Source organism: Dermacentor albipictus, chromosome 5 (assembly GCF_038994185.2).
Source record: "Dermacentor albipictus isolate Rhodes 1998 colony chromosome 5, USDA_Dalb.pri_finalv2, whole genome shotgun sequence".
In the NCBI taxonomy this organism is placed as follows: domain Eukaryota; kingdom Metazoa; phylum Arthropoda; class Arachnida; order Ixodida; family Ixodidae; genus Dermacentor; species Dermacentor albipictus.
Window position 1 is genome coordinate 25,498,593 of NC_091825.1, and position 25,497 is coordinate 25,524,089.

A 25,497-nucleotide genomic window follows, 5' to 3' on the forward strand; every position below is an offset into this window, starting at 1 on the left:
TTTGAGGGAAAAAATAACTGCAATATAAGCATTTATTGCACGACTAGTGGTATGCTACACATTCCCCTAGTAAGGCATCAGGCACTGGTGACTGTTACCCAGTCTTTTTTTTTTTTTTTGTGCCTGTCGAGAAAATCGCCTGGCTGCTACAAATGCATCCATCTCACTTAATTTTCTAAGATATTCCTCAGTGCCCTCGCATTGTTAGAAAAACTGCCCTAAGGTATCCAGGAAAGCGTCAGCTGCGTTGTAGGTCACTTTTGCAGATTCAGGCATAACATTCATGCTGTCATCATCAGCAGCAGTATCTGATGGCAGGTCGAGCACCTCTTCAATTAAAGCGTCCAGTGTGTCAGCCCTACATGTTTGCACACCTTCATCAATGCTGACATATGCACTCATGTCAATGGAGACACCCTTACTGCTCAGCGTAAAAACAATACTGCTCTCCTCCAAGTTCACAGTAGAGTCTTCATTCATAGTATCGCAGTCATTCTGCGCTGAGCCGAGAGAGGAAGGGGAGTAGCACAGCGCTGAAAATGCTTCGTATGAAGGGCTCATCGCATCGCTGCTGTGCAGGGCAGAGGGGGAGGGTCTGGTGATGGGGAGGCAAAGGAGAGAATGAACTTGAAGGTGTGGCTAATTCTTGTAGCCGGGCCGGGAGGAGACAGAGGAGTGAGTGAGGAAGGGTAGGAGAGGAGGAGCAGCGGAACCTTCGCAGAAACACTGCGGTGGTTAGGTCTCCTCGTCTCCCCACATCGCACAGATGGTCGACGGCGCAGAAAAGCTTTAATTTTTTTTCTTTTTTTCTTCTTTCCCCTAAAGTGCTGCTCGGATGGTCGAGTAAAGCTGCACGGGTAAGGCGCGGCCAGCCGTGAAAGTTCATCTTAACCTATTAGCGCGTGTTCAGGGTTCATATTAAGCGGATTTTTTTTTGCATTGACTTTACGAGATACCAAACATGCGACTTCCTCTGTTCATCTTAACCGAGGGTTCATCTTAAGCAAGTTCATCTTAACAGGAGTCTACTGTAATAGCTTATGCCACCCGTAAGCTCTCGAAAGCAGAGGCAAACTACTCCGCAACCGAGAAAGAGTGTCTTGCAGTCATTTGGGAAATATATAAATTTCGACCCTACCTCTATGGTTGACCATTCAGAGCAGCCAGAGATCAACATTCGCTTTGCTGGCTGGTGAATCTCAAGGATCCATCTGGACGACTAGCAAGATGGAGCCTTAGGCTTCAAGAGTATGATATCACTGTCGTACACAGATCTGGGATGAAACACAGCAATGCCAACTGCTTGTCACGCATGCCAGTCGGGACAACTGTGTCAGAAGAAGAGGATTTCTCGTTCCTTGGCATTGTTGACGCGTCACAAATCGCTCAACAACAACGAGATGACTCGGAATTGCTTCTACTTATACAGCGCCTGGAGGGACTCGATGTTCAACTCCCGCGTATTTTCTCTAGAGGGCTATCCTCGTTCTGTCTGCGAGGAAGTGTCCTCTACAAGAGAAACTTTGAGAACAGCGAGACAAAGTTTTCACTTGTACCCACAGCTATGCGAGAAGAAATTTTGCATGCATGTCATGATGAACCGACATCTGGACACATGGGCGTGAGCCATACATTCGCCAGGATTCGTCTGAAATACTACTGGCCTAAGTTATTAGCATCAGTGCAGCACTATGTCAAGACTTGTCGTGAGTGTCAAAGGCTCAAGACTCCATCTGTAAAACCAGCACGCATCCTCCAGCAAATAAGGCCACTAAAAGCCCCATTCCAACAAGTCGGTCCAAGGAGGTCCAAGGAGGTATGGACCTCCTTGGACCCTTCCCAACATCATCTTTAGGCAAAAAGTGGATAGTTGTGGCCACACAGAATATCTGACCTATTACGCAGAAACTGATTCCTTGTACAGTGCAACAGCTGTCGAAGTTGCAAAATTCTTTGTCAACAATATCGTGCTCAGGCATGGCACTTCCACAGTTATTACCGATTGTGGAACAGCCTTTACTGCGGGCCTAATGAAATGCTTGTTTTGCAAATGACACATACTGATCACAGGAGAACTACGGCCTACCACCCTCAGACAAACGGTTTAACTGAACGCCTCAACAGAACACTGTCTGACACGTTTTCGATGTATGTCGACATTGAACATGGGCTGTGGGACAAAATTTTGCCGTACATCACCTTCGCACATAATACGGCCGCCCAAGAAACAACACGAGTCGCCCCATTTGAACTTGTATTCGGCTGAGCAGTAACCACAACTTTGGACGCTATGTTGCCGTTAGATGAAGAAAACAATAACTCATCTGACCCATATGATTTCTTGCAAAGAGCCGAGGAGGCACGACAGATGGCAAGGTACCGAATAAGCCGCCAACAACGTATCAACTCCAGCCGGTACAACCAGCGACGTAGTGAAGCTCATTATCAGTCCGGTGACAAGGTGTGGGTATGGACCCCAGTGCGACGTCGTGGACTGTCTGAAAAGCTTCTCTGCCGATACTTCAGCCCTTATGAAGTGAAATTCGCTGGACACGAGAGTCCAAGATGGCGAAACTCCACGGAAGTCGTGCATGTTGTCCGCATAAAACCCTACCACGAGAGGTCATGAAAAAAAAAAAAAAAAAGCGAGAGCCCACAGGAGCCCCTGCTTCCTCTCGCGCATCGGGCCGATGCAATAAGGAGGGGGGATAATGCCGCGACAAACTTGGTGACATTAAGGTTGCGCGCCCTTTGTACTGGACACTGCAGGCCGTACCGTCGTGTTGTTCAGCAACAACAGGCAACGATCTTTGTGGCACGGGTAGCCAGTTGGACCTGGCTCGCATGTGCCCCGCGCACGAGGTATCATGCAAGAAGAAAGAGGAAGATGGTTCAAGGCCAGTTTTAGAATGCGACTGCCAGGGATTTCTTCACGACTGCAGTGACTTTTAGTTGTGGGTACAGGTTCGCCCTTAATAAATATAATTTTGTTAACCTGTGCTCCTGAACATCGTTACTATATCTTCCGTCTCTTAAAGGGACTTGTCTCACTCATTTACATAAACGTCAGAAATCTGAATCTATTTACCCCCAAACGATTGGACTGACATGTTTCTATGATGAGCACTCGCAGTACATCCCCTTGCGCTCACGACCAAAACAATATGTCACATACTCAAAGCACAAATGTGCACAAGCTACTTGTTATTCGACGTAACAATAAGTGAATGTTATGCTCACAAGTTGTATTTGCAATATGTGAAGTAGTTGTGTTCGTGGAAAGCATTGCATATTAACAACTGAACTACAAAACGTGCGGAGTGAGACTTGCATTACTGTACTACTTAGGTAGTTTTCCCAATGTTACATGCTAATGAATGAAACAATGCATAGCACTATGTGGTTTCACTAGTCACTGCTCGGAAATTCTATTTTTCTCGGGTACCGTGGTCTGTAAAATTTTACGGTTCAGTGTACATTACTTAATTAGAGCAGTAGCCCAATAGCCACCTTTGTTTTGCATATTTTGAAGCATGATATACAGAAGAAGTTCTCTAGGCAAAATCCAGAACACAGGCCTGAATGCCACGGGCTCAAATTTCGTTGCTTCCAGTGAGCACTTTCAGGAATGGCTGAAAGCACACTTTTGCCACATGATGTCATTTTGGTGTGCATACTCTATTTTAGCACAGCATTTGGTGGTCTGCTATCAACAGGGCTTGCATTTCAATACTACAATGAAAAGGCAACCTGGGTTGCATGACATTTGGAGGAAGGGTACTCTAAAAGGACGATTGTTGCTGTGAAGTATGCAAAAAAGGTTTGTGCAATAAAGTGCTAAGTGTTTGGGGCATAAACAGCACACTTTGGGGTTAAAAATTTTCACGAAAGTGTGCAAATTAACGTTTGTGTCGTACGTTTTAAGTGGAATACAACTATTTATTCACGTATAGGTGGAGAATCACGATGAGCCGTGCACTGGCTTCCATGGTTGGAATGCGTCTCTCTGACACAGCGTGCAGACATCCAAACGGCGTAAACACTTGAGCTCAGTGGGAGAGCAGTCGCTCTGGTGACGTGGTGCCATCTTACAGCGGCGCTGATAAACATACACAGCATTCCTCCTTTCTTAAGGAAAGCAAGTTAGGTATATCTCGAAGGCTTTTGGGTAGTTCGAGTCTTGCAATTTGCACTCCAGTCTCCACTGTGGACATGTCACTGGGTGCGCGGCCACAGCTTGCTGTGACTGCAGGGTTTAACTTGGTTTGGAGTCCCTGTTGACTGCCACTTGATTTGGTCGTAGTGGCAGCATACATATTCTTGTGGAGTTGACAATGTTACCAAAGTTGATCCACTGGTGTCATCAATGTCACCAAGAGGCCATTTTGGTCCTCTGCCAAAGTTGCGAACAACCTTGTCGCCCTTCTTGTAGCATGATTTGCGTTTATGAGAACTAAGCCACTGCTTGGAGTGTGTAATAGCCCCCTTATCACCCTTCTTGGGAATAACAAGGTCAAACCTTGCCTTGACAGGATAATTGAGCACCTGGTTTGCTGGGGAGGTTCTATTCTGATGAGGTGCTCTGTGGTACATGAGCAGCCATCAAGCGAGTCAGAGCTTGAGGTCTCTTCCCTCAATCTTTTTGAGGCCGTCCTTCACTGTGTGAACTGCTCGTTCTGCCAAGTCATTTGATACTGGATGGAAAGCAGTTCGGAGATGCTCGATTCCATTTTCTTGAACAAATTCCTGCAAGGGCTGACCAGTAAAGGGGGTTCCATCGTCTGTCACAATACACCTTGGCAATACAAACTTTGCAAAAAATTCAAGCAGGTGTTTCACCGTTTGCTCAGAAGTGGCATTTAACACAATGAGCCCTTCGAGCCACTTTGACTTAGCATCAATTACTACAAGAAGCATTTTCCCCTCAAAAGGTCCAGCATAGTCCAAGTGCAAAGGCACCCAGCATCCCTGCGGTTCTGGCCAGGACACTGGTTCTGCTTTAGGTGGCATTGGGGAATGCTGAAGGCACTCTGGACACCGCCAAGAGCAGTACTCTATGCATCTGAGCAGTACTCTAGGCACCTATGCCATGCCACCAGAGAAGAGACCTTGCCATGTCTTTCATTATGACCATACCCTGGTGAGCTTCATAGGGCAGCTTAAGGACACGCTGGAGGGCAGGAGGTGGCACGATCATGCAATTTCCCCAGTTATAGAAGATTCTGATGCACACGCAGTTCATCACACCTGTTCTAGAATGGTTGTAGCGACTTGTCTGGCATGCTTTGTGGCAAACTGTCCTTTACCCGTTCTAGAACCTGACTTAGGCTCTGGTCACTGTTCGTGAGGTCTTGCAGTTGCTTAACTGATATTGTCAGCTCTTCGAGGTTGTAGATTGATTTTAGCAGCTCTGGTGTTTCTGTTGGATGCTAGTGCAACGTCTCCAGCAGCCTGCTCATGACATCTGCATTCCCACTGAGGCGTCCCGAATGGTGCTCGATGCTGTAGTTGTAAGCTCCAAGGCTAAGAGCCCAGTGTTGAATTCTTGATGCAGTTATTGTTGGAGTTTCCTTGTATACTTGAAAGATACCCACCAATGGCTTGTGATAAGTCATTAGCACAAAACAACAGCACAGAAGATAGTCTCTGAAGCATGCGACACCAAAATTATGGCATGAGCTTCCCTTTCTAGCTGTGAATAGTTTGGTTCTGCTGGTGCGCGGGTGCGAGATGCAAATGCCAGTGGTGACTCCACCCCACCTTGCCGAGTTGACAGTACTGCACCTACCCCATGGGGCGAGGCATCACAATCTATCACAAGCTCCTCCGATAGATATTAGTGGGCCTGAATCTTTGCTTCCATAATGGCTCGTTTGTTCTTGCTAAAAGCATCTCATTCTCTATCTCCAATGGGTTTCCCTCTGTAACAGTGCCTACAAAGGTGCTAGTAGTGTCGACATGTTAAGCAGGAACTTTCTGTAGCACGAAAAGAGTCCAATATAGGACCTTAGTTCTCCCCATGTTTGGGTTCTGGTGCTTCAATGACGGCTTCAGTGCTCTTCATTGCAGGCCGAAGTCCAGCTACACTAATCTTATGACTCAAGTACACCAAGTGGTGGTTTAAAGAACTTGCACTTTTCCTGTCTCAGCTTCAGACCTGAATCTGATCCTTTGCATCGGTCTTGCCAGTCACGAGGGCATCATTAGGTAGACAGAGGTTAGTTTGTTCTATTCGTCTTTGGAAGAGTGCCAAAGCTAATGACAGACCAAAGGCTAAGCGGTTGTATGTGAACAGACTTCTGTCTGTATTAATGACCAGGAGTTTGCTTGTCTCCTCATTCACAGGTATCTGATTGTAGGCTCCCTTAGGTCTAGCTTCGTCAACTTGACTCCACCTTGCAAGGAAGTGAAAGTGTCTTCAATTTTTGGAAGCGGGTACTGGGTTGTAATCACTGCAAGATTCCCACCCAATTTGCAGTCTCCGCAAGTCTTGATGCTTTTTCCTCCTGCTTTCAGCACTGGTACTATGGGAGATGCCCATACTGAGCCGTTTTGTGTAAGAGAGCCAGGACTCCTTACTGTATTCTTCCACCTTGCCAAACATCACCATATCTGTACATTTGCGCGAGAAGGCTGTGTAGTTCGGTCATTGTTCTGCGGAAGCAGAATCACTTGCCTGCTTGCATGTGGGGTTGATGTCTTCACCAGGCTGGTTCTGCATCCACAATCCCCTTCTCGTCGCCAGTTGTATATTTTACACTGCGATACAACTATTTATTCACGTACAGGCACAGAATCACGATCGGCCATGTGCAGGCTTCCACGGTTGGAATGCGTCTCTCTCAGGTGGCACAGGGACACTCGAGCCCCAGACACTTGACCTCAGCGGTGGTGTGGCGTCATCTAGGCCACCGATAAACATACCATATTTACTTGCATAATGATCGCACCCCGAACTTGACGCAGCGATATGTCGTGTGCCAATGACAATGTGTAACACTGTGCACGCTTGTACACGTCCTCGCTTTTTCTTTTTCTTTTCCTGTGCCAAAGCTTTTGATGATGTAAAAAAATTTTTTTAGAAAGATGTATCTTATTTGTGCAATTTTTCCTACTGTATTTTCTTGTTTTACTTATTTCAGCTATTTTAGTTTTATGCGAGTTTACAGTATTAAAAAAAACCGCTGCCATAGAAGTGCTTCTTTCTAATAACAATCGGTAGGGACCCTTTAACAATTTTGTTGGGTCCCAAAAGTGTGTACTCTGCAATTGTACATTAATTATGTTAAATAAACTTTCGAACTTTCAAGTCTAGCTAATGATGATCGCGCTTGCCATCTGTCAAATGCTGTCGAATGCTACACGAACGACTCTTCAAAACATACCAAGTGGTCTGCATGCTCCAAACTTTCTAAAGCAGATGCGCCATTTCATTCATTTCATCATTTTCCGCACTTCCATGAAAAATAAATAGCTACAAACAAACTTGCCTTGGCTTTATTATTTACAGGCTTTATAACCGTTGTGGCCACCACCAACAACAACAGAAAGGCGCCTGCACTCGTGGGCATGCAAGAAATCGCGAGTGGCAACGATTGTCGCGTTAGAAGTGTACCCTATTCACTCGCCGTCGCTTGTAACACAGCTAAGATATTCGCCCACCTTTAGCGAAAGCATGCCGTATTAGGATAGTAGTGAAGACAAATGCCGCAGTTTTCACAGCATACCCGCCATGTGTTTCAGTGTCACTGGCAGCTAAGTGCGCCCATCTCTGTTTCTGTCCCCTCAAAGTGGGCATGGCTATGTTATTGCCGCAAACTTGCCGATATTAACAATATTATTCATTACTGATACGAAAGAAACTGTTTCAATGCACACAATGTACTCACGAGAACAAAAAAAAATTGAGTTCGGCGTGTTCGGCTTGCTCCGCTGGCTGCCATTTTTGTTTTCGCGTCGCGCGCTACTACAGTGGCAGCTGCCTGTTTGTTGACCTGTTGTCATCCCGCAGCACATGCGGGATGAAAAATGTTTTTTTCTTTTCATGGAAAATTACCAGCATAATGATTGCACCCCTGAATTTCCGACAATTTTCTTTTACAAGACAGTGCGATTATTATGCGAGTAAATACAGTACAGAGCAGTTTGTTAAACCTGTTTGAGTGTTCGGCCTCAATATGAGAGCCACTATCTTCTACCAGTTTTGGGGTGTACTTCTAGCCACACAACCACAACAATAAAGATATAGTTCCTGTGGTAACGATGGTTCTTTTAATGTCACATGAGCCCAGCACTCATCAGGAATGTTTAGATGTGCCGAGCACCTTATGCAGAAGGCAAAACCTGAGGGGAAAGCATTGGTAGCTTGCTCTTAACGCATGGGAATGCTAATGATTACCGTTACTGTTGTGCAACAAAAATGCACCCCAGAACAGGTGAAATTTCCTATTGCACATTTCTGTGGTCACATAGGCGCAGAGGCATCAGGAGTAGAGCAGTCAGAGTCCAATCGATTATTCTGTCATTGCAACTACAGGGTGCTGAGGGAGTGCCTTTTAAGGCTGATGTCTACCCACAGGAATGCACAACAGGGGTGTAAAGTGCACTTTCTGCAACATACAGCAACCAACCAATCGTAAAACAGACGAGCACAGGGAGGGCAAGGCTGGAAGTGTAAAGCAGAGGCAAGAAGTCTAATAAGTGCAATCTGAAAGCCGTAATGTTTTCCACAATTGTAAAGACATCAAATGCTTTTACACCAAAGCACTAATTATCATTCGAGAGTGCGCTTCCTTGTGCTAACATGCAACAAACGTTGAGCTCCTTTTCAATACTTGGGAACGGGGGTCCAGGCACGCACAGCGTTATGGACGCAATGCATGACACAACATGAGCGTGTAACACAATGTGTACCTAAGCAGTGAAGAGAAAACGCTGAAGAACATAAGGGTACGCTAGAATTACGATGATTATAAGGCATCACTCGGGGCAGACGTACACGTCAAACGGTGCAACAGTAACATTTTCCACGGGTGCAGCTTCAACTGCCATGACATCAATATGGAAAACAGATATGCAGTATATACTAAACAGTGAAGAAAAAGAGCCACTATAGGTTTGCACAAGAAGAATACAGCAGGGCACAGAACGTAGGGGCACAACAGTGTTCAGGAACAGTAGGCATCAGAGTAATTAGCAGAAAATTAATAGTATTTAGAAAAAATAATGGAAGCACAAGGCCAACAAGCATGTATCACAGAATAAGGGGCACTAAAGTGTTACTACTATGACAACTTAGGCAAAAAAGATAAAAGAAACATGTAAATTGCTGTTATCTTGTACAATATGAATTAACGAGAGCTGTAATCAGGAAAAAAGAAAGCATGTGCAAGTGTAAAAATAGTGGCAATTCCAAACAACCATTAAGATGAACTTGACAATAGCGAGTTATTCACACAGAGATGACGTCTTGAAAAGCACAACCATGGATGTGGGTTACTACTATGGCCACGTCTACCTGAATGAAGGACCGAGGGAAAGAAACACGTATTGGATCGAGCAAGTTAAAAGTAACATTATTGAAAGAACTGTAGCATTCACAAGACAAAGACAAGAAAGCCAACAGGACGAATGATACATCCAATGAGGTCATGCGGTTACCATTCTTGTGTCTGTCATGTGAATGCTACGGTTATTCCTTTAGTACGAAGTGACTTGCCCAAGAACAAGTTATGTAACAGCACCACAGCACAAAAATGAAGTCATTTAATCAGAGTACTATACAGAGAAGACACATTGTTTATTTGCCATATTTTATCAGGGGCTGAATTCACAAAGCGATTTGTCTGTGGGAATTGTTTATCATTAGTCCATGGCTTTGCTTCTGCTTTCATAGGGTATCGTGATTGGCTGGTGCCCATTCCAACAGATTACTTTTGTGTACGAACAGTGTGAATCCAAGCCCAATTTGCAGAGAATTGTATATAAGTGGTCCACATTGTAATTATGAAGCATCAACAATATTTGTAGGCAGCGGTCCACATTTCCACCCTCATTTCAACACCGCTGACACTCATCAGTCACTGATATGAGGATCAATGCTTTATGTTTGCGTTCTAATACAGCACAAATTTCATGATGTAACTGTGATCCTTCTATGAGGAAAACGAGGAATCTGGCAGGATGGGCCACTGCAAAGCACTTAATTTCACAGAAGTATTGGAGAAGGTTGAGCATGAGCCAAATGCCACATAGAGAGGAAGCAAATAGACGACACTTGGTTTGATCACACTTTGAAAGGCACACAAGTCAAAATGAGACACCTTACACAGTGGAATGTTTCTCAAGTGCAGTGCTCCATAAGCAGGCCCGGCTGATTCTCTCCGTGTTCAAAAGTTTGAACTAAAGCACCGCCCCGGATGTGCTAGCTTACGTTTTCAAGCCTACTGGAGCAATGATACATTTTTTTTTCCAGATATTTTCGCATATTCTATTCTAAGGTGTCCAAGAAAATAACTTGCACTTTAATAAGGCTCTTATGTTCGAGTGCCTGTAATTCCATTTCGAGTGCCTGCGATTTCATTCTAGGATGCTTTCAAGGAGAAGTAAGGAAAAAATGCAGAAGTGGTTTGATTATGATGTTTCACTGAGGGCACAGAGGAAAGCCAATGCTTTTTATGTTTAACTTGTGCTTGTGTACTTTCAACTCTTACTTTTCCTGGAAAAGCAAGATGCAGCGATGCAGTTTAATCCTGAATGAATATCTTTCCATTTCGCTTGCGGCCAAACAAGCAATATGCTGAGGTGTACGACATCCCTCACTTTGTAACAATGAAAAGTATTATCGGGGCTTTCACAGTTCAAGTTCGTACTCATTTCTCTTCCTTTTGTATGCAAAGCTACAATCCTTCCCAGTGATGACAGAAGGAACAGGTTTATTCACAAGGAATTTGTATCTCTTATCTTATCTTGCCAGTGGTCTGCAGATACTGTACTAGCAGATAAGCAGATAGTGGACGACAGGACGTATACTACACTTTCAAATGATGCTTTGGAAACCTGCTGAAACCAGGTCTCATGTGTCTTTCCATGTCTTTCAAAGGGCCCCTCACCAGGCTTGGCAATTTTAAACAGACAGATGAACCATATACATCATGCACTGCCAATCGAGTCCGTAAAGTATTGCAGCATTGCGGGCCATGAAAACAGCTGAAATTTCAAACAAAATGCCGCACGCCCTCCCTTCCAAGGAACCTCCACCCTCGGTCAGAGTCAAGGTCACACACACAAATGTGCCAACATAAAACGCAGTGCTAGCTACATCACTCACCATGGCACACGATTTTGGCTAATCATCCAGTGCACAATGCTGTCATTTTGAATGCACCGTGCAGCAAAAAAAGGAAGAAAGAAAAAGAAAAGAGGTAGGGCTCGGTGCACGAACAAGACGTAGTCCCTTGGCTCTGGTATGGCGGAAGGCAGGGAAGGAACGTCACTTGCGGAAGCTCACTCAAGGCATGAGTGTCCCCATTGGCAGTGACACTTGCCTCCCGGCGGTATGGTGAAAGGACAGTTAATTTCTTCTCTCTCCTAGACTAACGAATTCATTAAAAAAATTTACAAGCTCCAGTGGATAACCAAAATTTGCAATGGGGCCTGGTGAGGGGCCCTTCAAGGCTAGGGCAAAGTTTAGGCTCCGTCAAAACCAAACAGCCTCACCTTTCACTCTTATTGGTTAAAAGAAAGTCTCACCTCGTGCCATTCCTTGTTAAACAAGACTGCTAAATAGATATTGTCACCACTTTGTGCTATTCAATGCACAAGAGACTTCCCTCCACCCTTAGATTGCTAACACCCCATGAAGAAAAAAAAAATCTAAATGATGCTTAGTGGCACAGACTCTTCAATATACTGAGAAAAAACATAGACACAATTGAATGAAGAAAGTCAGACAACTGTGTATTCTATCTCAGAGGAAAACAAGCATGAAAACAGTAGAAACTGATGAGACAAGCGCTGTCTATTCTCTTCGTGCTAGTGCAATTCTCTTTTCCTGGACTCCAACCCATGCTCGGGCAACAGGTCAGAAATCCACACCAGACTTTAGCACTGGGCGAAACACTCCTTGCCCCAAGCAACGAGTGAAACCGATGAAATTTATACAAGACATACTGCCAACTTCCTTCCAGCGCATCCATAGACAGTGACCCAACCACTCCATTCATAGCTTTTACTCGTATTGGCTTGCTGACATTAAGGTGACCTGTATTGGTGCAGTTACCGAACCACAAACTGAGCTCAGAAGCATGACACCCTGCCGGCTTAATCATTTAATGCCAAATAAATGTTTTTTCTAGCTACGCAATTCCGGCAACGAAGAATGTTTGTGTGGTTAGGACTGCAGATTCTCTCATATGTGAAAACAAAAGGTCCCTCCACTGACCGTGGAAAGTTTATTCCTCATCATGCATGGTGAACGCACATTTTAGCATACTCTATTTACACGATTGTAAGTAGACCTATTTTTTTTAAATTTGGAAATCTGAAGTGGGGGGTCGACTTACAATTGAAACCAACACATGGCACCGCAAAAAAGCGAAACCAACGAGATATCAGGGGAGGTACAACATAGTTACAATTTTATGTTTGCTCTATGACCCTACCCGTAGCTTATTGCTATCCCGCACGTTTGTTCGCTTTTCAGAAGAGCTTTTCAACATTTTTTAGACTTTTACAGTGCACACAACAGTCATGGGGGTCGTCGATAGTTGCTGGAAGTGCCGCTGTTCCATTCGCGGCGGCACCCTCAGAACGGTGGTGCTTGCAGGGAGTATCAACACTTCGTGAAAGAGCAGACGCCGCTCATGCATTTCTCTTTCCCTGTGGCTCTTAGTTCGACGCATTCGACTCGACTGCCGGCTATGTGCTACTTCCATGCTTCTTCAGTCGTCACGAGTGCACCAGGCCCACTAAACATTCCACGCTTGTTCACAGCGTTCAAGAGGGTTGCCATCTTTTACGCCGAAGAAACAAATCACTGCGCAGCGGGCTGCAAGTTTGATGTTTCTGAACAGGTGGTGTGAGAGTGCCGAATGCAGCGAAGTGAAATTTCACCTGTGACGGCAAGCAAAGAATTTCCCACAGGCCGAAGTCGGGACGCTTTCTGGAGCTGTCGGCCAAGCTTGCAGCTTACGTCGCTGAAATGCGTGATCGGTCCTTGCCAGTGAAGTGCGACATAGTCGTCAAACAAGCCCAGATCTTCGCCTCGACCTGCTCCGCCGCGAGTATGAGTGGCTGGCGGTAGAAGACTGCAAACTTATGCCAACTGAACCTGTCAAAAGAGCCTCCCTGACGGGTGTGTGTGGTTTGGTTCATTCCGCGTGGGCTGCTGTTCCACAGTATGTCATGGTGCGGTTGTTTGCCAAATGTGTAATTTCGCCGGACGACGACGCGCTGTGGGACCTTAGCAGTGATGACTATGGCAGCACTAGAGAGGACGATGGCACAAGTGAAGACGACTAGTCCAGTGACCATGCCAGCTACTAATAAATTTTCGATATGGAATGCACCCTCGGGTATGCTCTTTCTTTTTTTCCCCTGTCACATGCGAGATGGGGGGGGGGGTGGGGGGGGGTCGACTTACATTCGAGTCGAACTACAATCGTGTAAATACGGCATGTGTCCGTGACTGCTGACTCCGATCTGTCTACTCATGCCACAAAAGAATGCATACAACCTAGTACTAGCTAGCAGCATGTCAGTAAATAACATAGGGGCTTTGAGGGAGAAGTATCTGGAAGTCGGACCAAATTCTGTCCTTAAAATATGTTGTGCCTGCTGTCTCTTTATTCTGCCTCGGCCAAAACTGACGTAACACAATTTCAATAAAGCAAGCCTTTAATTTAAGCACAAGACACTTGCTTCACCACAAAACAAACAATGAAAAATAGAATCTGAGGATATCAGAGTGACAAGGGGATTGTTAAGGTTAGTGCCGGCTAAGAACGCTCCTTAGTTGCAACGTGAAGATGCACTACTGCAAAAACACAACTTAAGACACCTTATTCAGTAACAGAGTTAATGGTACCCTACAAAAAATATTTCTTTTTTTTTTCTTTGTTGCTGGAATGCCAACAGAAGGCAGCAACCTGTTCAGACACCTGCACTTAAATTTTGGTCTGCATATATCTTTCCACGCAGCTTCTAGCAAGTGCACTGAACTAAGCCGCAAGAATAAGTCAGCCGACACTACACAGCCTGGCTGCTGCTGGTGCATCGTGCCAATACGCCCGTTAGCAGAGTCCAGTCGAAGGTGATATATGTGAGAAACCTTAGAGTGAAAATATCCCCCTCCTCTCTTTTCACTAGCTCATTACAGTATACTACAGTAATTTCCCATTGAAACGAACTCGGTTTAGCTGAATTCTTGGATATAACAAACAACATGGGAACATTTGTTTAGTTTTCCATAGACTCAATGAAAAAAAAAAATCCACTTAAGACGAACCGCCACACATGTGCTCTTCGGCTAAGATGAACATTCGGAGTGCCTGCTACCGATACCGGAGACTAGGGTAGACAAGTCCCCTTGCCAAAACATTGGCTCCCACCTGACACACCTTTTGTTCAAACTCTGCTCACTACTTCAAGCCTCCATCTTTCTGTGAAGCTGACCTTGTCATGAACAGAAGACTGCGACTGTGCAGCATTTCTTTCTTTTCCAAGCGATCATGTGAAATCATTGCAGGGAAACTGGATCTGCACTGTACACTCATCTTTCCCTCAGTCCACAGAACTAGGCAAATGTGGAAAACAAAAAAAAGCTAGCAGGCAAGGACCTGTTCTGCTCGGACTCCGAAAAATATTGTGAGGAGCCTTCGTGGCAGTTTGTGCTTGCCATGATCACAGCATGAAATGAAGGGCTATATTATCCGCCACCTTCTCATTTCTATTCACAACACTAAAACTGCGAGGTTACAGCAGCGGGACTAGCAATTCCCTTTGCACACGTTGAGCCGAGATGTGCAACAAGGAGAGGCAAGATAAAGTGGCTGGCATTTTATATTCAACGACACGTTGAAACGTGGCCAAATCAATATTACTATCTCTCTCTCCCTTTTTCTTGATTGTAAGCACACACACACATGCACACACATACAAAGGTACCCAAGAGAGCCCATTTCTCAGTCTTTTAGCATCAAATCCTTCACTGCCTATGCTACCATGTGGCTGATACTTTACAGACTCCAAGAGAAACCATGCTACGGTAAACAATAGGAGTGATTAATGTTACACACGGTGCTTCTCTCACCAAAACCCCATAAGTCAACAACAAAAGAACAGCTCTTCACTATCATTGCACTTGCCTTTTGCAATAAAATGTAACATCCCTGTGTAGCAGACCAGCAAAAACATGCCCATGCTTGATGTTGTTGCCGCAGTCTCATTCGAGACCACCTGGCAACAAAACAAGCCCGACATGCCTTTCCCCTCTGGTGAAGGGTGTAGCCACCCTAGGTCAAACCTTTCAGCCCTTGACGGCTTCCATCAGCACGGGCTGGGGGTCCCTGTTGTACGGCTTGGTGAGGCCAATGAAGTTGGACGCACGGCAGAGGATGCTGAGCTCATTTGTGAAGACGATGGTGGGATTGGCATTGTCACCATTGCTGCCGTCAAAGTGGATTCGTGGCTGGCCCGGCATACGGCGTGGAAAAGGCCGTACCCCTGGGGCATGCACGTGCAGTGCACGCAGCTGCGGGAGCCGCGGCACAAGCATGTCAAGCAAATGCTGCTGTTCCGCAGGCCGCAATGGAGCGTTTGAAGTCAGGCACAGCAGCTCCAGGGATGAGGCCTGTGTAAACAAAGACAAAACTAGCATAGGTTACCAGGCAAGGCGGTAGTTATATGAACAAAGACATGTCACTGGTTTCTAGAGAAGTAGTAACAAAACAAAATGGAGTAAAAGGGTACCTGGGGATGTACTCCTGGGGATGTACTATAAAACAAAATGTGCTACAATGTATTCTAAAAGGCAACCTAAGAAACAAATGACCAAGCGTAAATTTTGCTTTCTTTAGTTTGTTGATTTAGAATGTGCCCCACAAATATACATAATCATCAAGTGACAAAAGAACGATCTGCAAGTTCTAAAGTAATATTAGGCTCAAATGCACAAGATGAGTAAGCAGGTTTATTTGCTTTGTTCAGAAAGTGTTTTGCTTCGAGTTGCTTTGACTCTCCATTTTATTCCAGGGCAGCCTTTAGAGCATCTAAGCCACTTTTTTGTAAGTTTGTAAATAGCGTAGATTACACAAAAATAAATTTGCTAAGTAACAAAACAAGGCTCTCCAACAACCAACAGTGAACTAATGTCCCAGAAAATGCTGGAACAAGCATAAATTTCAGTGACCTGCCTGCACCTTCCTTGAATATCTTGTAATCCTCGCCACCATTTGTGCTTGACGTGTTGTGCCAATACGCATACGAAAGCTACCAGCTGAATTTCTCATGATGTCACAAGCAAAGCAGTATTTCCTGCAGGGCCAGAAGTAAAAAAATCAATGACTCTTGACAAATCAGCTGCGCCAAAAAAATGGTCCCCATCCTCAGTTGACGCCACAGACTCATCTTGGACATCCCATTACTATCAGAGCTCAGTGCAACGATGTGCAAAGCAACTGGACATTGCTCAATGTTGGCACAAGACTTGCAAAAACAAGAGGAAAGCAAATAAGGTGTAACTATTTGATCGCTTGATTGCCGATGACTCGACTCATTCAAAGCTCACAAGAAAACTTCTTGTTGCAAAAGATTTGCGAGTTGATGCCTTTTGATATAAGGAATAATGAAGGAGGTAGTGGCCGAATACTGCACCAGGGAGGCCAATTCCTGTTTTGGTGATGGATGGATGGATGCGAGTTGTTTAGTGGCGCAAGGGCCAGGTATGGCCAAAGAGCACCATGACTGATAATGTTGTGTTAAGCGCTTATTTGTGAGTTGCGATGGTGGGATGTAACGTGGCTATAAAGTGGCCTAAAATCAATCAGTGTCATGGAAGCGTAAAACAATATATAGTATAAAATTGTGATAGTGATACATGTAGTGGTCTGTGGATATAGTACGCGTGATTAGTGATCATGGAGCTAAAATGCAAGAATATGTAAATAGCACCTATGCCTCTGGGGTGCCTTTGAGCCCGAAGGCTGGGAGGCAGGTGCTTTCTTTTATAGCAGTTACCGCAGCAGAAACCTCTGTTAAGAGGCTGTGCTACGGATTTCCTGGGGCTATAATATGAAAACTATGTACATCTTTTAAAAATCGAAACGGGGATTGATGTTTAAAGAGAGGTTGTATACCTATAATCATTTGAGGATGGAGTGGAATTAGCTGCCGATGTGGTAATGGAAAATGTTTTTTCCTATTAGCGTCTAATTAAGTGCATTGCAGCAGGATGTGAAGCACGGTAAGTGGCTCACCACATTTATCACATGTGGGTGGATCGCCACCGGTCAAGAGGTATGCGTGTGTGCTGTATGTGTGTCCTATCCTAAGTCTGCAAAGTGTTACTTCTGTACGACGGTTCTTTGATACCGGCGGCCAGTTGCCAAGATACGGCTTGGTAACACGAAGTTTATTTTCTGTCTCTTTATTCTACAAGCGCTGCCAGAAAGCCCTTAGCTTTTTTCTTATTGAGAGCTTGAGGTCCATTACAGGGACATCGTGGAAGTGTTGGAAGCGTTCGCGCAGACGGATGTGACTAGCTGGTCAGCCAACACGTTTCCCTCTATCTCTCGGTGCCCTGGCACCCAGCATACGGCGATATGCTGCTTGGACGCATAGGTGGTTAGTAATGCTGAGTAAAGAGATATAATTACAGGGTTTTGATATTTCTTGACAGTTTTCAAAGCATTTACGATGCTCAAAGAGTCTGTGTATATAACTGCCTTTGGGATATTAAATTCTTTAATGCGTTTAACAGCAGCCAATATCGCGTAGGCCTCTGCTGTGAAAATACTTGTGTTGGGATGCAGAAGACCGGCATCCGAAAAGGATGGACCGACCGCTGCGTAAGATACGCCAGAATAACACTTCGATGCGTCTGTAAAGAATTCAGGAGAGGAGTATTTGTGCTGTAACTCGAAGAAGTACATTCGTATATGCACGACAGGCGCGTACTTTATAACAGTTACGAAAGATGTATCACACTCTATTGGTTGCCACTGCCACGGCGGGAGTCGTATAGCAGGGGACATAAGGTGGTATTCAAGCAGTGGAACCCTGTTTTGGTGAGGAACGCTTGCTGAAGCCCAGTGGGCCTTCTTAATTTGGTTGCTCCTGAACTAGTGAAGCCCCATAGCTCATGGCAATATTTTTTGCCAAGAGCCAGTGGGACTATAATAGTTCAGGTGCAACCAAATTAGGAATGCTTTTTAGCGGTTTCAGGTATCACTCCAAGCTTGAGAATGTAGTGGCCAGGACGAGGGTTTGAACTTATGGCCATGAGCGTAGAAACACAATGTTCTACCTCTAATCCACACCACCGCCAGTAACAGACGGGGCAGAAACTTGGAGGACAACAAAGAAGCTTGAGAACAAGTTAAGAACCATGCAAAGCGCGATTGAATTAAAAATGTTATGGGTAACCTTAAGAGGCGGGAAGACAGCAGTGCAGATTACAATGCAAATGGGGGCAGCTGATAATCAAGTTGACATTATGAGGAAAAAATGAAGCTGGGCAGTCCACGTAATGCGTGGGGCCGATGGTGGACCAACAGAGTTACAGAATGGGTGCCAAGGAAAGGGAAGTGTAGTCGAGGACAGCAAAGAATGAGTAAGAGTGATGAAATTGGGAAATTTGCAGGGAGAACTGGGAATAGGCTAGCACAAGACAAGGACAACTGGAGATCAATGGGAAAGGCCTTTGTCCTGCAGTAGACATCCTGCAGTAGACATAAAAATAGGCTGTTGATGGTATCAGAAGTTGCACAGCCCCTTTTAGATTTAAGCCCACATGTAAATACAGTCAGAAATAATTTGACATATCTTTTTCCAGAATAACATCAATATGTTATTGTTGATGACTGTGTGCATTCCAACCCTATCTGATTTACGAGTCTAAGCCTGCTGCAAATCCACGAACAAGAAAATTTGAAATACTTCACAAAGCTCCCCATTTATTGCAAACTTAACGTAATCAACACTACTTTTCTTCATATCAATCTTCACGCCTACCATGACACTGTATGGAGGTCCTGAATGGTATGGTATAGTAAAACTTCATTCTGGTTTTTTGGAATGCACGTCAGCACGTAGCGGGCCGTTTCCATGTCAGTACAGAAATACCGAGCCTCTCTGCTGCGTCGCGGGCCTGATGGACAGCCCATAGCTTAGGGCTGCTTAGGGCAGCCTCCCATTTGGGCGCCGTGACGCCGTCTCGTAACGCGGGGCACCGCCAGAGCATATATTTTAAGTTATGCTATGTCTGAGCATAGCTCGCAAATATTGGTCGATTGTATCTCTCTATAGATTCTGTTTAACAGTGTGAGGTTAGGGCATGCCCCGAGCTGGAGTAACCCGAGTGTTAAAGCCTGTGGTCTGCCTAGTTTCTGATGTGGCAGAGGATATTGTCTCCGTCCCATGTAAAAATTGTTGGCAAGTTCGTTACACGAGGAGGGAGGGTCCGGATTGTCCATAATCTCAGTGCCGTGCCACCAGGTAGCTGCGCAGTCGACGACTCCTCGCGCAGCTTTATGGGCTGACTCGCTGAGGTTTGGCAGGGCGCCTTCAATATGCCCCATGTGTGCGGGGAACCAGATAATCGTGTGTGGTTTGATGTCCTTGTCCTGCCGAGTCCGCAGGACCTGCTCTGAAATGGTGCCCTTGGCGAACGCTCGGACAGCCGTTCCCGAGTCGCTGTCGATCGTGGTCCTTCTGTCGTCCAGCAGGGTTGCCGCTGTCCTGTCCAGCAGGGTTGCAATGCTTCCCGGTACCCATCTGGGTACCGGGAAGCATTGACAAAACAGCAATACCGAGCCTGTTTGTGAGCCTTGGCCCTAGCTCGTCTCCGACCCATGTTTTGTTTGGGATGACGTTGCGTGGAATTGCAGAGACGACGATGCGTTTCCGCTGTTCCCGAGGCAGACCGTAAAAGCGAGACTCGATTTCCGCTGGAGGAACCCCCAGCAGCCACAGGATGCTTCTACCCACTTGGGTGGTGGACAGCCTAGCGTATTGGGCTCTTTCTGCACTTCCGCAATCTCTTCCAGCGTGTTGTGCATGCGGAGACGCATCAGTCTCTCTGAACTTGTGTACATGGGGAGCCCAAGGGCCCTCTTGATAGTCTTCCTGATTAATGTGTTGAGCTTGTCCCTCTCCGATCTTTGCCAATTGTGCATGGCCGCCACGTAGGTAAAATGACACATAAAGGTGTGCACCAGTCTCAGCAGATTGTCCTCTCCAAGACTGTGCTGCCAGTTGGCAACTCTCCGTATGAGTCTGATGGCATTATCCATTTTCTTGGCTAGTTTAGACACCATCAGATAATTGGAGCCTTTCGATTCGACCGTCACACCCAGGACCTGGAGGGAGTCTGCCCTGGGGATGACACCACCCTCATTTGTCCGTAGAGTGATGTTGACGTTCTCTACCGGCTTCCAACCCTTCGGTTTGGGGCCCCTTCGACTGGGTCTCTAAAGGAGAAGTTCTGATTTCCATGGTGAACACCAAAAACCGACCAGCTTGAGATATTTTTCCATGATCTCGACGGCTTCCTCCAATGCAGCCTCCACCCGCCCGTTACTGCCTCCGGTACACCTAACGGTGACGTCCTGAATTATTCATAATTATACCTCAACTTGCCAAATAGGTCAGTTGCGTAATCCATAAATTGTAGGTGTTTCCTGATGATTCTTTTCTGTATCAAAATTGTATTAATAAAATACGCCCAGATTGCATGCAACATACAAGTTATTGAGGACCTGAACTGGTATTTATAAGCTGAATGGTAGAGCTGACTAACACATTGTACAAGGTAATGCACTCCTGTCATGGTTTTAAAGAAAGACAAATGTTAACTGCTTCAAGCACACAGCTAAGTACCCTTTCTTGCCTCCCTGTGTCCCCTTGGAGCACAAGAGCAACCTCCCAAGGAGGCACTATAGATCAATCTAAAGCTCGTACAGCACAACATACAAAGAAAGAAACAAGCCGAGGCAGCCAGATAAAGGAACAGAGTGCTGTGACATGCAAGTTTGAAGCTCAAAGAGAGCGTGTACCATTTTCTTCAAAACCAGATACATTGGGAGGAGGCTATGCCTTTCAATGAATATTGCCGCATCTTAAGTAGACCATAGAAGAATATAAAGTGAGCAATATGAGCAGCAGCCATCACCAATATGGGGGTGAAGACGAAATTGGCATGTCAGCTCACTAAATTCGTAGAACCTCATTGATATGCTCCCGTAACATACATTTTTCCGGTGCCAAGGTTTGCAATTGCGAACAAAAAAAAATGACCTAACAGACTTGCGCTCATTTTTTATCAGTTCCTGCATACCCGGAAAACACAATTTTTCGGCCCCAATGTTCAGTACGTCACCAAATGACGATCGTACGATACATTTTCCGGCTACAAGGCTCTACGCAAACAAGAAAATGCGCGAGGCACGTGCAGTCGAGAACAATATATGGCTGCCTGCCGCGACATCTTCACCACAATACTCACCCGCCCGTCTCACGTGAAAACACCAGTGCGCACTCAGCTTCTCATTTTGGTACCAGCGAATCTTCTCCGGGGTCATCGTATGTGGGATTCACAGCTATCATTGCCATTCCTATAGCGATAAGCATCCTCGCCTATCTGTTCACAGTGCACGGTGCCCTTGGAAGCATAGCGCACACTTATAACAGGCAATAACTGATATGCACCACCGTTCTCTACTTCAGAATGCAATTGTATACGTTTTCCGGCCGCCAGATCCCATGTGAACAAGAAAAGGCATGAGGCGCGAGTGATTGTGAATGGTATATAGCCACCCGTTTTCAAGTGAAAATGACAGCATGCACAGTTTATTATTCCAGTACCAGAAAATCTCCATCCCGGTATGGGCCCTATAACATAAATCTATCAGTTGTTATTCAAAACTGGTCATTAGCCCTCCCTGACAGGTCAGAATGGTTTGGGTCCAGCCCATGTGGGCACAGCCCGAGCCGTTTTGACCTATCACGGTGGGCTAATGGCTGATTTGGAATAACAACAGATAGGAATAGTTTTACGTTATACCAGCTCATGTCGAAATAAGAGTCCCAAGTATAGATTACTAGCTGGAACAGTCATATATATGTAACGTTCTTATTTAAGCAACACTCAGTTGTGTAAATAGGAGCACTGGTGCTGCCAGAACTTGTGCATGAATTGTGAGAGTGGTAGCAGAGGCACCTAGGCATAGGTACCCAGGCCATAGGCCAGAGCTCCCGTAGAATCAGTCATTAAGTTTAATTGAATTCTGGAGCTTTACGTGCCGAAACCACAATTTGATTATGAGGCACTAGTCAGTAAGTTTACTACCCTGTCCACCATCGATGAGTTGCCCTAGGGTTCAGTGCCAGCTGAGCAGATCTTGCCAAAAATTTTCCACTTCCGTGGACTTACCACCTTGCTGTGTTCTTGGCTACATGCCTTTGCTGCAAGACTGATGCAAACAAGATTTACCTCCCGACTGCTGGATGAACTTGCTGTCACAATTGGTATGCAGAACAATGAATCGACAATGGCTATTTCAGATATGGTAAAGAAGATACTGCCATTGCAGAGGTGCCTATGTTTTCTGGAGCTTACTAGAGTGCTCCCTTGTGCCAAGTTCATCTGTCAATTCCGTGTGTCCATTCCCCAGAATAACATGCCACAAAAAAATTTCTGTGAAGTGAGCTGCAGCTTGAGAAAGCAAGGTGCTCTTCCTTCATGAAGCCAAGCTTTCTGGAATGTCATTACCTTACAGTTTTGGCAGATGGTCGCAGTGCTTCTGAAGAGAGACGGAAGCAGTGGAGCGAGCTTGAGCAATAATTCTGGAAAGCCAGAACCCTCCACTTGATCCACGTTCTGTGTTGGCGCGACCACATACATGCTGTGGTGTTGCAACTGAAACTGACGGTGGCCCTCACCTTGGTGATCTGGTCGAGCAGCAGGTGCGAGCTGAGCGTGAGTGCGGCGTGCTCCATCTTGAGGACGCGGAGGCCGCCCGCCTGGGCTGCCAGCACGGTGCCCAGCCCCTGGGCGTAGCAGCACAGGCCCCTGCGTCCCAGGTGGGACAGCCGCAGCTCGCGCACCCGGCAGCCGGCCAGGAACTGCACGCTGTGCACGTTGCTGAGGCCGCACAACGTCAGCCGCCGCAGAGGTCCCAGCAGCGCCAGCGGCGCCAGCGACGAGTCGCCGCACGTGCGCGGGTCGCTGCACACGGCGCACACGCTGTGCGCGGTCGTCGCGCTGCCGCGGATGTCCAGCTCGTGTAGGGCGAACGGAGCGCGGGCCAGGTCCTCGAGCGAGTTGGGCTCGGCCAGGGCGCACGCCGGCAGCGACAACGCCCTCAGGTGACGCAGGCACGCCGAGGCCAGAAGGGCGCAGCACGACAGGTCCGGCGTGAAGTGGAAGCGGCTGAGGTTGAGCTCGCCCAGCGCCGAGCAGGCGCCCAGCAGGGACTTGAGCGGCGCCTCGTACAGGGCCCCCACGCCGGGCGGGAACGTGGGCCGGTTCAGCGGCAGCGGCGAGAGGAGCGTCAGGGCGTCCAGCGACGACCAGCGGCCACCCCGAGCCGCCGCCGACAGCTGGCCCGGCTCGTCGACGGTGACGCTCATCTGGGGCATCGCGTCGCCGGTGGTCTCGTCGCCCGCGGGCAGCAGCAGCTCGGAGAGGTGGACGCAGCTGCGCGACTTGCGCGGACGAAGACGCAGCGCGACGTTGTTGCACAGCGTCGCGTAGCCTCGGAACGCCTGCACAAGCGGTTCGTCGTCGCCCAGCAGAAGGTGCCACAGCTCACGGGACTCGATGAACGCCGAGCGCGACGCGTAAGGGCAGCGGCCTCTCGCCGCGTCTGTCGTGTACGTGAAACGCTCGAGCTCGGATAGAGGGCGGTCACCGTACGTCGTCGGGGCGCCGGGCGAACAGCCCTCGCAGCTGCTGGCTCCCAGAACGTGCACGTGCAGGTCCCGCAGGCGCGGACACCGCGGCAGCAGCCGGCACAGCGTGTGCACATGGACAGCGCTCTCGACCAGTTCGACGTACATTGAACGGATGCCCGACGTGGCCCGGCTGTTCTTCGCGTCAAGCACCATCAGGGCGGGCCCCATCTCGTCGCGGCCCTCGCGGCAGCCCAGCAACGACCAGTGGAGAAGCTCCAATTTGTCCAGCCTGGTCAGCACGAGCTGGAACAACGCACGACTACTCAGGCGACAGTTGACGCAACGAAGCGTGGTGAGGTTGACGCAGCGTGCTAGCCCATGTTCGATTGTGGTCGACTGTGGCAGGACACAGTTGGTGAGATCCAGGGTGGAAATGGCCGCGGCGCGAGGTGCCCGCAGGAAGCGGCTCAGCGTGTCGTCCGAAAGCGTTTCCGCCGAGAAACGGACCGTGCCGACAACCGAGCGGTCGCTCGTAAAACTCGCCAAAAGGGGCGACACGTCCGCGATAGCCAGGATGTCTTCCGGGTCTACGAACCTCAGTATTCGCATCCATACCTCAGGCGGCAGCAGATGACCCAAGTTGCAGTCCTGCTGCATGGCATCCATCTTACGTTACTTGTGCTGTCGCTTTCCCCGCGGTGTTGATTAATGCAGCGGTGCTCTCCTCAAGCGAGCGTCGTCGGATGCATCATGACTTCCTGCGTAATCGGCGTACAAGACTCCGTCACTGGCAGAAATTATAGTGCGCTTGTCTTAATGTTCCACTTTGCCGCATTGACGTATACGTATCAATCTCCGTCTCAACCGTGGGCGACCATATGGGGAAGGAAAAAAAACAAAACCCACGTGACCTTTGAAGCACCCTAGCTTGGATTGACTCGGCTAGCGTACTACTAAACCTGCAAACTACGGTGGCTAGATGGGCATGAAACGATTTTTTAAAAGCGAAAAGTAGACACTGCACAAAAGAAAGGTCAAACACAGAATAGCACCTATCCTGTGTTTGACCTTCCTTGTGTGCCGTGTCTTTTTTGTGTCTTAAAAAAATTTGTCAAGCATGCACCAACTAGACCCACAGAAAGGTTTATGAAAACGAAACCACACGCGTTCACGCCCACTTCACGCTTCACACGTGAACTGTGTTATGGCAGTGAACGCATGGCGCAGTTCACAATAGAAAAAAAAAAACTTGCTTTTCTAGTCACTATAATCCACTACACACCGTACTCCCATGTACTCCTCTAGGGTTGGACCCTTCAGAATGGAACGCTGTGATTTGTAACATACAATTGAAGAAAAAAATATGTGTGAGAAAGACTGTGCGTC

At 46.9% G+C, this 25,497-nt stretch overlaps 1 protein-coding gene across 1 annotated transcript; it reads right to left on the minus strand.

The window, feature by feature from the left end:
- LOC135898292 (F-box/LRR-repeat protein 18-like) lies at positions 1-25,483 on the minus strand. The gene is made up of 2 exons (XM_065427160.2): positions 23,158-25,483; positions 1-15,850 (listed from the first exon to the last, which is right to left on the minus strand). The coding sequence occupies exons 1-2, from the start codon at positions 24,775-24,777 to the stop codon at positions 15,527-15,529; spliced, it is 1,944 nt and encodes a 647-aa protein (XP_065283232.1). The 5' UTR covers positions 24,778-25,483; the 3' UTR covers positions 1-15,526.
- Positions 25,484-25,497: the final 14 nt, after the last annotated feature.

Coding starts and splice junctions, on each gene's coding strand:
- LOC135898292 (XM_065427160.2), bottom strand. CDS start 24,777: ATGGATGCCATGCAGCAGGACTGCAACTTGGGTCATCTGCTGCCGCCT. Junction 15,851..23,157: donor TGCTCGACCAGATCACCAAG/GTGAGGGCCACC, acceptor TTGTTTACACAG/GCCTCATCCCTGGAGCTGCT.